General features: G+C 44.5%; 3 protein-coding genes across 10 annotated transcripts in view; 1 reads left to right on the top strand and 2 right to left on the bottom strand.

The window, feature by feature from the left end:
* The window catches only part of Cnbd2 (cyclic nucleotide binding domain containing 2), a 41,592-nt gene extending 37,965 nt beyond the window's left edge, over window positions 1-3,627 (bottom strand). For 4 of the 6 annotated variants that reach the window (XM_042694795.1, XM_042694796.1, XM_042694800.1 and 1 more), the window contains exons 1-2: window positions 3,406-3,627; window positions 2,842-2,889 (exon numbers count right to left, since the gene is read on the bottom strand). In XM_042694795.1, coding sequence (XP_042550729.1) covers window positions 2,842-2,889; window positions 3,406-3,627 — 270 coding nt within the window. Of the gene's footprint in view, window positions 1-1,177; window positions 1,233-2,841 lie in introns of all 6 variants that reach the window. The other 2 variants (XM_042694798.1, XM_042694797.1) reach the window with 2 other exon arrangements.
* Scand1 (SCAN domain containing 1) lies at window positions 3,600-4,485 on the top strand. Its single transcript, XM_042694801.1, has 2 exons — window positions 3,600-3,684; window positions 3,796-4,485. The coding sequence occupies exon 2, from the start codon at window positions 3,844-3,846 to the stop codon at window positions 4,351-4,353; it is 510 nt and encodes a 169-aa protein (XP_042550735.1). The 5' UTR covers window positions 3,600-3,684; window positions 3,796-3,843; the 3' UTR covers window positions 4,354-4,485.
* A 4,331-nt stretch (window positions 4,486-8,816) lies between these two features.
* Phf20 (PHD finger protein 20) overlaps window positions 8,817-13,731 on the bottom strand; it is a 104,880-nt gene continuing 99,965 nt past the window's right edge. For all 3 annotated transcript variants that reach the window (XM_042694360.1, XM_042694361.1, XM_042694362.1), the window contains one exon: window positions 8,817-11,345. In XM_042694360.1, coding sequence (XP_042550294.1) covers window positions 11,203-11,345 — 143 coding nt within the window. In that variant the 3' untranslated portion in view covers window positions 8,817-11,202. The remainder of the gene's footprint in view (window positions 11,346-13,731) is intronic.

Here is a 13,731-nt window from a genome sequence, read left to right as displayed (position 1 = left end):
CCTCAAGCAAAAAACCTCAGTGACAGTGCCCAGGGAAGATCAGGAGGGAACAGAAATAGAGGGAGAAAGGATGAACAAATGCAGCAGGGGTACTCACTATACACTGTTGAAAATGAACTACCAAGCTGGGCGCTGGTAGCTCACGCCTGTAATCCTAGCTACTCAGGAGGCTGAGATCTGAGGATCAGGGTTCAAAGCCAGCCCCGGCAGGAAAGTCCGTGAGACTCTTATCTCCAATAAACCTCTAGAAAACCAGAAGTGGCGCTGTGGCTCAAGCGGTAGAGCACTTGCCTTGAGCCCAGGGACAGCGCACCCAAGCCCAGAGTTCAAGCCCATGACCGACAAAAAAAAAAAAAAAAAATGAACTATACAACTTTTGGGTGGGACAGGAGGGAAAAACTGGGAGAGAGTGAAGGAAGGGGTGACATTATCCAAATAAAATGTATTCATGCTGGGTACTGGTGGCTTATGCCTATAATCCTAACTACTCAGGAGGCTGTTATGAGGATTGTGGTTGAAAGCCAGCCTGGGCAGGAAAATCCATGAAACTCATCTCTAATTAACCACCAGAAAACCAAAAGTGGTGCTGTGGCTCAAGTGGTAGAGTGCTAGTCTTGAGCAAAAGAGCTCAGGGATAGCTCCTAGGCCCTGAGTTCAAGCCAACATTACCTGACTTAAGAAACCATAACCCCTCCATACATCACCTTTATAATAATAAAAAATATTTTAAAAAATAGAAAAGGAAGTTATAGAATTACTATATGATCCAGCAATTCCACTTCTGGATAGAGATCTGACGCAATTAAAAACAGAGATTCATTGGGGCTGGGAAGGTGGCTCAGTGGTAAAGCACTTGCCTTGCATGCCTGAGGCCCTGGGTTCGATTCCTCAGCACCACATAAGCAAAAAGAAAAAAGCCGGAAGTGGCGCTGTGGCTCAAGTGGTAGAGCGCTAACCTTGAGCTGAAGAGCTGAGGGATAGCGCCCAGGCCCAGAGTTCAGGCCCCATGACCGGACCCCCCCAAAAAATTAATAAAAAATAAATAAATAAAAGCAGAGATTCAAACAGGTATCTATACACTAATATTGTTAGCAATATTATCTACAATAGCCAAAAGGTAGGAATGTGCAAAAATAACCACTACATGTTAATGGATAATTAAAATGGAATGACATACTAGGTTTTTTTACTTTGGTCAGCTCCTTCACATTTTGAACACTTGCTAGCTTAATCTGCAAAATTAAGAAGCATGGAATATATGTAAATATACATGCATACATATAAATATTACTGTTAAAAGAGCATAAAATTCTGATAATGGTACAACATGATAAAACTTAAAGACATTATTCTAAGTGAAATAAGACAGATACAAAAGGACAAATTTTATTATTCCACTTATAAGAGGGACATAGTGGTCATAGGGACTAGTAGGAAGATGAATGGAGAGTTAGGTTTAACAGGCAGAGTTTCATTGTAGGACAGTAAGAAAGTTATGGAGATGGAGAGTGAGGATGGTGATACCACAAGGTGAATGTACTTAATGCCACTGAACTGTATACTTTCAAATCGTTTTTATGCTATGTATATTTTATTAAAAATGTCCAAAAAATGTATGCAAAAAGCTGGGTGCTGGTAGTTCATACCACTCAGGAGGCTGAGATCTGAAGATTGTGGTTCAAGGCTAGTCTAGGCAAGAGGATAAAGAAAACAATAACAAAAGCAATAAACACCCTCAACAGTAAGAGAACAACTACCAGCAATAAAAATAAGGGAAAGGCGCTGGTGGCTCACACCTATAACTAGCTACTCAAGAGGCTGATAGCTGAGGATCAGGATTAAAAGCTAGCCAGAGCAGGAAAGTCTGTGAAACTCATCTCCAACTAACCACCAGAAAACTGGAAGTGGTGCTGGTGTTCAAAGTGATAGAGGGCTAGCCTTGAGCAAAAGAACTCAGGGACAACACTTAGGACATGAGTTCAAGCCCCATGACTGACCCCCCCCCCCCCCCGCTCCCCCCCAAAAAGCACAAAGGGTATTTGTGGTGACCAAATAGTTCTAGATACTGATTAACATAATAGTTGCACAAATCTACATAAAATTATATGGATATATACATGCATATGTAAACAAAATGCTAGCATGTAAAACTGGAGAATGCTATGGATTGTACCTATATCAGTTCCAGAGTTTGTGTGTGTGTGTTCTGGTAACAGGACTTAAATTCCAGGCCTGGACAATGTCCTTGATTCTTTAGCTCAAGGCTAGCACTCTCACTGAGCCACAGCTCCACTTCCAGCTTTTTATGGTTAATTGGAAGTAAGAGTTTCATGGACCTTTCTTGTCCAGGATGGCTCTGAACTGCAATCCTCAGGTCTCAGCCTCTTGAGTAGCTAGGATTACAGGTGTGAGCTACCAGTATCCAACAATTTCCAGGTTTTGATACTGTACTATATTTATGCAGGATGTGTACTGGGGAAAACAGGATCAAGAGTACCAAGAGACACACTGGGTACTCTTTCCAAATTAAAAAAACAAATTGAAAAAGGTTCATGGGGCAGGGCACCGGTGGCTATGCCTGTAATTCTAGCTACTCAGGAGGCTGAGATCTGAGAATCATGGTTCAATGTCAGCCTGGGCAGGAAAGTCCATGAGACTCATCTCCAGTAAACCACCAGAAAAACAGAAGTGGCACTGTGGCTCAAGTGGTAGAGTGCTAGCCTTGAGTTGAAGAGCTGAGGGACAGTGCCCAGGTCCAAAGTTCAAGCCCCACCACAGATTTAAAAAAAAAAAAAAAGTATTGGAATAGAAGTAAAAAGATTTCTGTTCTCAGTCACTTACTAAAGTTCTGATGTTCCTCCAAAACTTCATTTTGCCTCTTGATGTCTCCTGCAAAATGTGGAAGAATAGGACATTAATCTGGGATCTCTGGATAGATCCAGGAATATATGCAACTTACCTGAAAGTCTATGGAGTATATATACTACATCCGAAAAGGTAGAGGAAGTGGTGCTGTGGCTCAAGTGGTGGGGCACTAGCCTTGAGCTGAAGAGCCGAGGGACAGCGCCCAGGTCCTGAGTTCACACTCCACAAAGTTTCAGAAGACACACAAAATCGGGGCCTGGCGCTCACGAGCATCTACTTGGCGGCTGTCAATTGTTAGGGTTTACACGGATACATTTTGTCCTCTTCAAAATAAGATGGGTGCTACTGTTGCTCTCCTTATTGGACCAGATGAGAGGGTCATTGTGAGCCGGGCCGTCCTCCGGAGACCCGGTGCTGTCCGGCCCCGCTCATCTGGCGACCCCGGACGAGTCCTCGGCGGCCCGACCCCTCACCCCTCACCCCACACCGAGCAGCCGGCATTCCTGGTGGGCGCCCGTTTCCTCCAACCCAGACGTCTACCTTTCTATGTTTGAACACTTCCAACGGCTCCATCGGCACCTCCGGCACATCCCAGTCCTCATCGGAGTCGACATCACTGAACCAGTTCAACTGCTCGTCGCTACTGGACAGCTCCTCCCGGAAGGTTGCAACCTCCACCACTGGCAGCCGACCAACTCTCTGAGGCTCCACTTCCGGAAACCGAAACTCCACTTCCGGAAGCTTCCGTGGCCGTACAATCATATTGACCGGAGCGCAGACACCCACTTCCGGCCTCCGTTGGAGCCTCGCCGCTCACAGGTAAGCAGCCTGCGAACTGTCGGTTGAGTCCTACGTCCGTCCCCAGACGAGGGTCGCGCCGACTCGGTTCCCTATCGGGAAACATTCTTTCATCGCCCTACTCCCGTGCAGACGCGGTGCTGACTCCACAGTGGCCGAATAGTGACGTCGAGAGGAGTCATGGCGGCCCCGGAGGACCCCGCGGCGACCTCGCCACTGCCGGCGGAGGGGCCCGGCCCGAGCCCAGACCCTGAGCTGAATTCGGCGGGCTCCTCCCCGCCTGCCCCGGCGCTCTCCAGCCCCGGCGCCGCAGCCGCGGAGGAGAAGCCCGCGGTGGCGGAGGCAGTGGCGGCCCGGGAGCCCCGCCGTGGGCCCAGCCCTGCGGCTCCTGCGGCTCCTGCGCCTCAGGCCGACGGCGGGGCTCGTTCCCCGCCACGCCCTGGCGGTTCCCGGCCTGGCCCCGAGACGTTCCGTCAGCGTTTCCGGCAGTTCCGCTACCAGGATGCGGCGGGCCCGCGGGAGGCGTTCCGGCAGCTGCGGGAGCTCTCCCGCCAGTGGCTGCGGCCCGACATCCGCACGAAGGAGCAGATAGTGGAGATGCTGGTGCAGGAGCAGCTCATGGCCATCGTGCCCGAGTTGGCCCGGGCCCGGCGGCTCCGGCGCCGCCCCGACGTGCGCCTCACCGGCTGAACCGGGAGGAGCGAGCGTCTCGTTTCCAGGACTGGTGCCATTGACGGGGTCGGAGGTGGAATCTGGCACTCCACCCCTCTCCACTTGGTGTTAATGAAAAAGTTTGACAGTTAATGAAAAGGTTTGACAATTGCTGTTGTCTGATGTGTTTCTATCGTTCGTCCTTAAATTTCTTAAAACCGAATTGATAAATTGAGAACCCAAGAATTATGTAATAAGACCATCGTAAGCTGTTGTGTTGATCTTTCAGTGTCGGTTACACCTGGGCCAGCCCTTTACATCTGCAAAGAATTTTCTGAACCTAGATTCAAAGGACCCGCTTGGGTTTTTAGTAGGCTGTGTCATGAAGATTCCAGGAATCTGAATTCCATGCCACCTGTATTGCTTAGCAGCTAGCATCTAAACTCGTTTTCCTGAGTACTGTAGTTGTGGGGATCCAGCAGGCAAAATAATTGGCTCTATTGAATGCTAACTTAACTACATATCTATTCTAATATCACTACCAACTTGTCCTACCTGCCCTTTGGGCACAGGCTTCCCAAAAGGCTTTTGTTGGGGCCAGTTTTTTTGTCGGTTGTAGGGGCTTGAATTCTGGGCCTGGGCACTGCCCCTGAGCTCTTCAGCTCAAGGCTTACACAATACTACTTCAGCCGGTTTTTTTGGTGGTTAATTGGAGATAAGAGTCTCCGGGACTTTCCTTCCTGGGCTGGCCTTGAACCGAGATCCTCAGATCTCAACCCTCCAGAGTAGCTAGGATTACAGAAGTGTGAGCCATTGGCATAATGTGAAACGTTTTTACTACTGTTCCTTATTTTTTTTAATTTTTTTTATTTTTGGGTACGGTAGTGTGACCTGAACTCTGGGCCTGGGCGCTGTCCCTCAGCTCTTCAGCTCAAGGCTAGCGCTCTACCACTTGAGCCACAGTGCCACGTCCGGCTTTTTTCTTTTTGCTTATGTGTGCTGAGGAATCGAACCTAGGGCCTCGCGCATGCAAGGCAAGCGCTCTACCACTGAGCCACCTTCCCAGCCCCTGTTCCTTACATTTAGGACAGGTCTTGTCATCTCATTTATTCTTCTAGATTGATCAACTTCTTTTTTTGTCCCCTCTCCACCCGCCCCCCCCCCCTTTTTTTTTTTTTTTTGCCAGTCCTGGGGCTTAAACTCAGGGCCCAGACAGTGTCCCTGAGCTTCTTTTTGCTTAAGGCTAGCACTTGAGCCATAGTGCCATTTCAGCGTTTTCTGTGTATGTGGTACTGAGGAATTGAACGTAGGGCTTCATGCATGCAAGGCAAGCCCTCTATCACTAATCCACATTCCTAGCCCTTTTGCCAATTCTCTATTCTGAGGTAGGATTTATTCAGAAGTGTTACTGAAGGAAAACATAGCTTCCTTAGTTTCACTAGCTGCTAAAGATGACTAATTTTGGTTTTCCATTAGCTTTGCTGCAGGTAACACCTCTGGTCTATGGGCTATAGTAACATTTGTCTAGGTTTCTTTTCAGGAACCTGAGGTCACTTGTTGATGACACTAACTTTCTCTTTGGTGTGTAGCTGTCTAATGAATGACTCAGGACAGGATGAAAAGGCTTAGCAGCATCACTTGTCTTCATATTGTGCTTTGTTCCCTTAAATTTTGAGCTAGGTTCTACTCTGTATCTTGTTGAACATTGGAGAAATGGTTGTCCAACACTACAAGGTTAACCTATCCTTGACTAGTCCCCCCCACTCCCCTTCATAGCTAAAGACAGGAAAACAACTAAAGAAGTGGAACATCCATATAGTCCCAGAAAATGCAGAAGTATCCCTCCCCTTTATTAGCTTCTCTCACTTATTCCTAGCCTATATCTGAAACCCCTGGAGTGGAAAAGCTTTGTGAGTACAACTCTCTTCTCCATTCATTGGTCACTGAATACAGCCTTTCTCCAACCTGTCTCCAGATTGACTTTCCCATGGATAGGATGAGCTTGGGCCTGGGTTCAGTGAGCTATTGGGTTACTTATAATAATGTTGCTAATAATGTCTCCAGCGGACTCCCTTACAGCCGCTCCTAGTTTTTTTGTTTTTTTCCCCCAGAGCCAAATCCCCAAACCCGTTTTGTTCTTTTTTTTTGTCAGTCATAGGGCTTGAACTCTGGGCCTAGGCGCTGTCCCTGAGCTCTTCTTCAGCTCTACCAGGTGAGCCACAGCGCCACTTCCAATTTTCTGGTAGTTAATTGGAGATGAGTCTCACTGACTTTCCTGCCTGGGCTGGCTTTCAATAGCAGTCCTCGGATCTCAGCCTCCTGAGTAGGATTACAGACTTGAGCCACTGTTGCCCGGCTGTGTTTTGTTGTTTTTTGAGATAGGGTCCTCCAAACTCAGCCTCTCAAATCTGCCCCAACACTTTCATTTATCTTTATTTGTGCTAATTTGAGCTCAGGCTCCAGTTGTTGCTTGGCTTGTAAGTCCACACATTCAGTTTTGCTGGTTGATGGGAGAAAAGAATCTAGGATTCTTCCTGGACTCTCTTTGAACCATGATTTTCAGATTTTGGCTTCCTGAATAGTTAGGACTGTAGGCATGAGCCACAGGTACCACCCTTCTCTCCCCCTCCCCCAACTTCTTGTTTTTTTTGTGTGTGTGCCAGTCCTGGGGCTTGAACTCGGCCTGGGCACTGTCCCTGAGCTGCTTTTGCTCTACCACTTGAGGCACAGCGACAATTCCAGCTTTTTCTGTGTGTGTGGTACTGAAGAATCGAACCCAGGGCTACATGCATTCTAGGCAAGCATTCTACCACATTCCCAGCCCCCACCCACCCAATTTTCTTTTTTTCTTTTTCTTTTTGGTCAGTCATGGGGTTTGAACTCTGGGCCTGTGCACAGTCCCTGATCTCTTCAACTCAAGGTGAGTGCTCTACTCTACCACTTGAGCCACTTCGAGATTTCTGGTGGCTAATTGGAGACAAGAGTCTCATGGACTTTCCTGCCTGGGCTGGCTTCAAACTGCAGTCCTCAGATCTCAGTCTCCTGAGTAGCTAGGATTATAGGTGTGAGCCGCTGGCACCTGTTGCCCACCCAATTTTTTTTTTTTTTTTTTTGGTCGGTCATGGGGCCTGAACTCGGCCTGGGCGCTGTCCCTCAGCTCTACAGGCTCAAGGCTAGCACTCTACCACTCGAGCCACTGTGCTACTTCCGGCTTTTTCTGCTTATGTGGTGCTGAGGAATTGAACCAGTGAGGCAAGAACTCTACTACTGAGCCACCTTCCCAGCCACCCACCCAACTTTCTAACCAATGTAATTAAGAAGCTAAGTGATGATGATGACATTCTATAAAATATGAAAGCCTTGCCTTGCCTTTGAGGCTGTTGCCTGACTAGAGAGGAGCTAGTTGGGATGCATAGCCAACTTGGCTTGGTCCCAGAACCTTTAGGTAAAATATAAGGAAGGTAGGTCATGCGGAGAAGCATGCAGAAAGTTCTAAGTTCAATCTCCAGTACTACCAAAAAAAAAATAACAATGTTACTTTGCATTATTCTGGATGAAAAGACTGAAATTCTAAGAAAGGCCAGGCTTATTTTCCTTGTATTGCTTCCAATAATAAACGTGAAACTCCTCACCATAATTCACAGACCAGACTAGTTGAAAAGCTAGGAAAAGGCATTTTGCTTTGAAATATGAGACATTCAAAAGTATTTTGCATATAGGATTTCTTGGCAATTTGTTTCTGCCTCCAAAATCTTTTAAAAGAAAAACAAGGGGCTGGAAAGGTGGCTCAGTGGTAGAGCCCTTGCCTTGCATGCCTGAGGCCCTGGGTTCAATTCCTCAGCACCACATAAGCAAAAAGAAAAAACCCGGAAGTGGTGCTGTGGCTCAAGTGGTAGAGTGCTAGCCTTGAGCTGAAGAGCTGAGGGACAGCGCCCAGGCCCAGAGTTCAGGCCCCATGACCGGACCCCCCCCCCCCAAAAAAAAAAAAAAAAAACAAGCTGGGCAACTGGTAGCGCACACAAATAATCTTAGCTACCCAGAAGGCTTCAACATGAGGATCATAGTTCAAAGACAGCCTGGGCAGGAAAATCTGATAGATTCTAATCTTCAATTAATTACTAAGAAGCCAGAAGTGGCAGTAAAAGCTCAAGTGTCAAGAATGCCAGCCTTAAGCAGAAAAGGAAAAATGGGAGGAAATGGTCCTAACTTCAAGCCTCAGGAACAGCACAAAAAGAAAAATGCAGGTTTCTTTTACAAGGTAATGGCTACAAATGATCAAGTAATATTATAACAATTGGGTAAAGAACTTTAGACTTCCTGGGCCATGGTAACTGTAATCCCAGCACTCAGAAAGTTGAGCTGTAATTTTGCAAGTTCAAGGCCAGACTTGAGCTACATAATAAGATTTGGGCTACATGAGAACTTACTTTCCTCTGACCACATCCCCCTCCAAAAAAAACCCCCAAAAGACTAAAAATTATATTTCAGTAATATGACTGAAATATAGCAACAAGAACCCATTTTTTATTTTTTCCAAATACAGATACAATAGTTTGCATGTTTTGCAAATATTGCTTTAAAGCAATTTTTCTAAGCAATGTTGTATATACAGCGCCTTCTGTTCTAACAGCACATAAACAATAGACATGTATCCACGGTGCAGTATTGGTTCTCAAGGATCCATCTTGCATACACTCATCACTTAAAGCAAAATAATTACTCAAACCAGAACTATTTTTGTCAAGGCAATTTTTATAGTTGGATGGATAGTTTTTCTCAAAAGACAAAACTTAGGTAGTGCACATACTTCTAAATGGTATCGGCATTGTTTGTAAATAAGTTTCCAGTGCTCCAACTTGGGGTTAACTCATCTTGACCCAGGAATTGGGAATGGAGCCCCTCAAATGGCTTCAAATTAGGGAAGTACAGAGAATATGGGGAGTCTTCCCTACTTCCCTAAGAACAAAAGTCACAATGAGTAAAAATGGGTTATTTCCTTCACAAATCCTAAATGATAAAACTAGTAATGGCCACTCAGCAAAATTAGGATCATTCAGTTTCCACTTCCATCTGCAATAAGACATGAAACTTACCTTGAACATTACCACTTCCCCAGATGTGATACTCAAATGTAGTTTCAGAAAAATCATTCACATATAACAATCATCATACCTCACAATTGTGGTAATTAAAAAAATGATCCTGTTTCTTCCCTTTTTAGACAAGCATCACACACTTCTTGTTAATGCAGCTGTCTGATAATCAGAACATGGTTGCCATGCAGATACAAACTTCCTTCCCACACCAAAAACACCAATGTTAATGGGAAACAGCCTCTTGTAGAGGAATTGTGTTGGCCTCATTAGATATTAAAGCTGCATGTATTCTCTCTGATGGATAAGCTATAACAAGTCAATAAAAACTATAATTCATTGTATCAGATGAATGAATCACTAGACAAAGCATTCCCTGAAACAGATCTTAGCACAGAAGCCTGAATTCATGACGACAATGACTCGTGCCTCATACCTAACCATTCTAAAGGTCACTGGAGATACTGTCATTGTTATTGAGAGACTGGCTATTTCATGTTTACATAGTAAATATTTGCGGCATGTAACATTACAGATTCATAAACCCATAATTAACTTGTGAGTTAATGGAAAACTGTACTGATTTTTTTTTTTGCCTTTAGTGATAAGAAAACTAGTGGAACAGGTCACTCCTCAAAGCATGAAACTTTTTTTTTTTTAACTTTGCCTAGTAAGAAACAAATATAGCAATTACACATGGAATCATAACCTCCAAAGTAACACAACATTGTCTTGAAAGGTACAAGTAAGTTGTACCTGGACTTTAAGCAGCATAATCACCTTGATCTCACAAAGTAATACAAACAGAAAATTTAAAGTGTTAAAGTGTCAGCAATCCTGAAACTGCCAACTACTGAACATGACCTTCAGGGAAGGAAAAAAGTGGCACATACAGAATCTGAAGTTCGTTGACAATATAAAATAAGGTAATTCTCCAAACCACATTCTTTGTAACAAATCTTTACAGTGAAGAGTTCAAAATTTTAGGAAAAAGGGTTATTTTGGACTTCAAATAGAATTGGGAAGCTATCAATATGATGTGGTAGAAAATGCTGTCCTTTGGGTTCCAGACCCTGCCTGCTTCCACTTGGAATTCCTTCTAGATTCATTTTATAGTAAGATTCTAGTTCTTCCATCAGCTGAATGGGCTTTGTAACAAAAGCCACACTCAGCCAACTCACATGAAAAGCATAAAAAACTTATCCCCAGTACCATGAAGTCATGCAAGAGATGTGGTGAGGAAAGTGACAAGTCCTAAGAAGGCAGGGCAATTGAGGCCTCTGCTGCTCTCCTCCTCCCTAACCTCCACAGCACAATAAAGTCCCAACATTCCTGTGAAGCTGAAAATGAAAATGATGCTGGCTGCCTAAACACCATACCAGGCAGAAACCAGAAGGGTTGGCATGTGCCTCAACCTGACAGGAAAGTCAATTAAATAAACTGGAAATTGAATTTACATCTGTTTCCAACTAAACTCTTTTGGCTCTCATTCCATCTATCATCAGTGGCACGATTTCAAGTCAAGTTTGTGCAAAGATTCTCTTCATTTAATGATGTGCACAGAAGAAAAAAAAGATCCCAAGACTCTCTGCTGCCTTCTTGGTAGGTTTCCAGATTAGAAACTGCCCTTGGCAGCCAAAATGGTCTCTGTCCAATATTCATCACTCCTGGCCATATCCCTGAAGTCGGTTGGTGTCACGTGCATTCAGCATGCTAGTTTTATTTATTTAAATACGCTTAGCTCCTCCTGCAGGTGCCCAGGATTGTGCCCCTGTTAAGTCTTAGAGGCCCAGTTTCAAGTTGAGCAGCAAAGGGCAATCTGCTGCACCTTGCCCAGGTCCGTCAGCAGCTGCTTGATGCAATGCTTGAGCTGTGGAAGCCTGGCCAGTGGCTCCGGGGGCTCCAGTTCCCCTGTATAGTCCAGCCAGCTTTCCAGCACTGTTGGCAAAAGAAAGAAAAAGAACCAGAACTTAATTTACAAGAATTAAGGTTTCACTTATCCCATCAGACTACTCATGTGGGAGGGAAGGGAGGATCATTTCATTTTATATTGTATCACTTCTGAGACAAAGCTCCAAGTGCTGCTATGATTTTGAATATAAAATGTCCCCCAAAGGCTCAGGTGTTGAACATTTGGTCCCTAGCTGGTATAAGGTGGTAGATATTGGTAGATCCTATCTGAAGCAAGTAAGTCAGTGGGGATGTACCTCTACAGATTTATACCTGGCTATCAGGCTATCAGTCCTCCACTCCCCCCCCCACCCCCACCAGCTTCCAGTCTTCCACTACTGCCACCATCATGTTCTACCCAAGTTAAAGGAACCAAGAGATCATGGACTGAATACTCTAAAAACATGAATAGAAATAAGTTCTTCCTCTTTTAAGTTGTTTTTGTTAGATATCTGGTCATTGTGACAACAAATTAACACAAATGCTTTACACCAGAGTCTCTGGTGGTGAAAATGAATTTTCTGCTGTGGAATACATAAGTCACTAGCCCTACCATATGTAGTTATTGACTGTTTAAAATGTGGCTTGTAACCCAGGCACCAGTGGCTCATGCCTGTAATTCTAGCTACTCAGGAAGCTGAGATCTGAGGATCACGGTTCAAAGCCAGCCAGGGCAGGAAAGTCTGTGAGACTCTTATCCCAGAAAACAGGAAGTAACCCTGTGACTTAAGTGGTAGAGTGCTTGCCTTGAGCAAAAGCAGCTCAGGGACAGTGCGTGCCCACGCCCTGAGTTGAAGCCCCAGCACTGGCACCAAAAAAAAAAAAATCTACAGGGACTGGAAACTATCTGCTTTTTATCATTGTCATTTCTGATTTATATTCCTGATTGGTACATAATTATCATTGGCACAATACTTTCCTGAAGCTCTGGAATTTAATGAGAGGCTATCAATTTATATCCAAACCCAGAGAGAAAAACAAATTATTTCATGGAGTAGATAAGAACAGAATCTTGACAGAATATAGTTGTTGTATGAGGACAAAACACATCTAAAGATGAAGTGAAACCACGAAGAACACTCCGTATACCTTAAAGGTAGCTCATGAATACTACTAGTGGTCCTGTATGTGTTCGTCTGAGTTAGACTGACAAAACAGTATTTCAGTTCACCTTCCTATAGTGCAGATTGTTTTGCTCATAACCTCCTCAAGGAAGGTAAGAAGCACATTGCTGATTACTTCTGTGTTGGTGGTCAACGTCATTAAGACTCTCTCCTGTGCTTCAACCTTCCTTAACTGTCACATGTATATTTACATTCATTTATGCAAGTTTATATCATCATAGTTTGTATTCTTTCCTTATATTTGTTTCTTCAAACATCAAGTCTAACTTTGATGTTATAATATTTAAACCAAAGCATCATGTAAGGAATTGTACATGTTTTATTTTCCTCAACAGTTTGACTGAGGTAAACATTTGTCTTGTGCTGCTTTCTTCTTTTTTTGGCAGTCCTGGGGCTTGAACTCAGCACTGTCCCTGAGCTTCTTTTTTTGCTCAAGGCTAGCACTCTACCACTTGATCCACAGCACCACTTCCCGCTTTTTCTGTTTATGTGGTACCGAGGAATTGAACCTAGGGCTACTTGCATGCTAGGCAAGCACTCTACCACTAAGCCACATTCCCAGTCCTTGTACTGCTTTCTTAATAAAGTCATCCATTTAGCTGGGTTGCAGTGTTTCACTCCTGTATCCAAGCCTCAGAAGGCTTAGATCCACAGGAGAGGGATTTGAGGTCAGCCCAAGCAACAAATCCATGAGATTCCATGTGACATAATCATCAAAACGCTAGGCTTGAGGCATGGCTCATGTAACAGATTGTGAGCAAGCAAGCTGAGCAAGCAAGCTGAGTGAACAGGAAGATCCTGAGTTCAAACCCCAATACTGCCAACAAAAAAAAAAGTCATCCATTTGTTAAAGGGCTGGAAAAGAGAGAGAATATATGTGGGTCCCAAATCAGTGGGCCATATGAGAGGTGCTCTGAAAGATCACAGAGCACCTGGTTTTACCCTCTCACCCCACTGTCCACTCAGATTAGGGTTGCAGGAGGTAAGGACTGTCTGTGCAGGCTCTGACTTCTTCTATTAAGGATGGAACCTCTGGTAATACCAGAACTTCACCCTATTTCCATGGAGCTAAGCCTCTTTTAGGGACCCAGGAATACCTCTACTTATAATTTCTACTGTGGCATTCAAATTTCTCAGCTTATTTTTCATAGACAGTGGTACCAGTTAAAATTTTAAGGAGCCCAACAAAGCAATTTAGAAGAGAAAAAAAATCAGCCTTCTAGAATTGCACTCAAGAGCTGGATGCAGTG

Source organism: Dipodomys spectabilis, unplaced genomic scaffold, assembly GCF_019054845.1.
Source record: "Dipodomys spectabilis isolate Male_0828 unplaced genomic scaffold, ASM1905484v1 ptg000175l, whole genome shotgun sequence".
In the NCBI taxonomy this organism is placed as follows: Eukaryota; Metazoa; Chordata; class Mammalia; order Rodentia; family Heteromyidae; genus Dipodomys; species Dipodomys spectabilis.
This window is presented reverse-complemented; position numbering and strand designations above follow the sequence as displayed.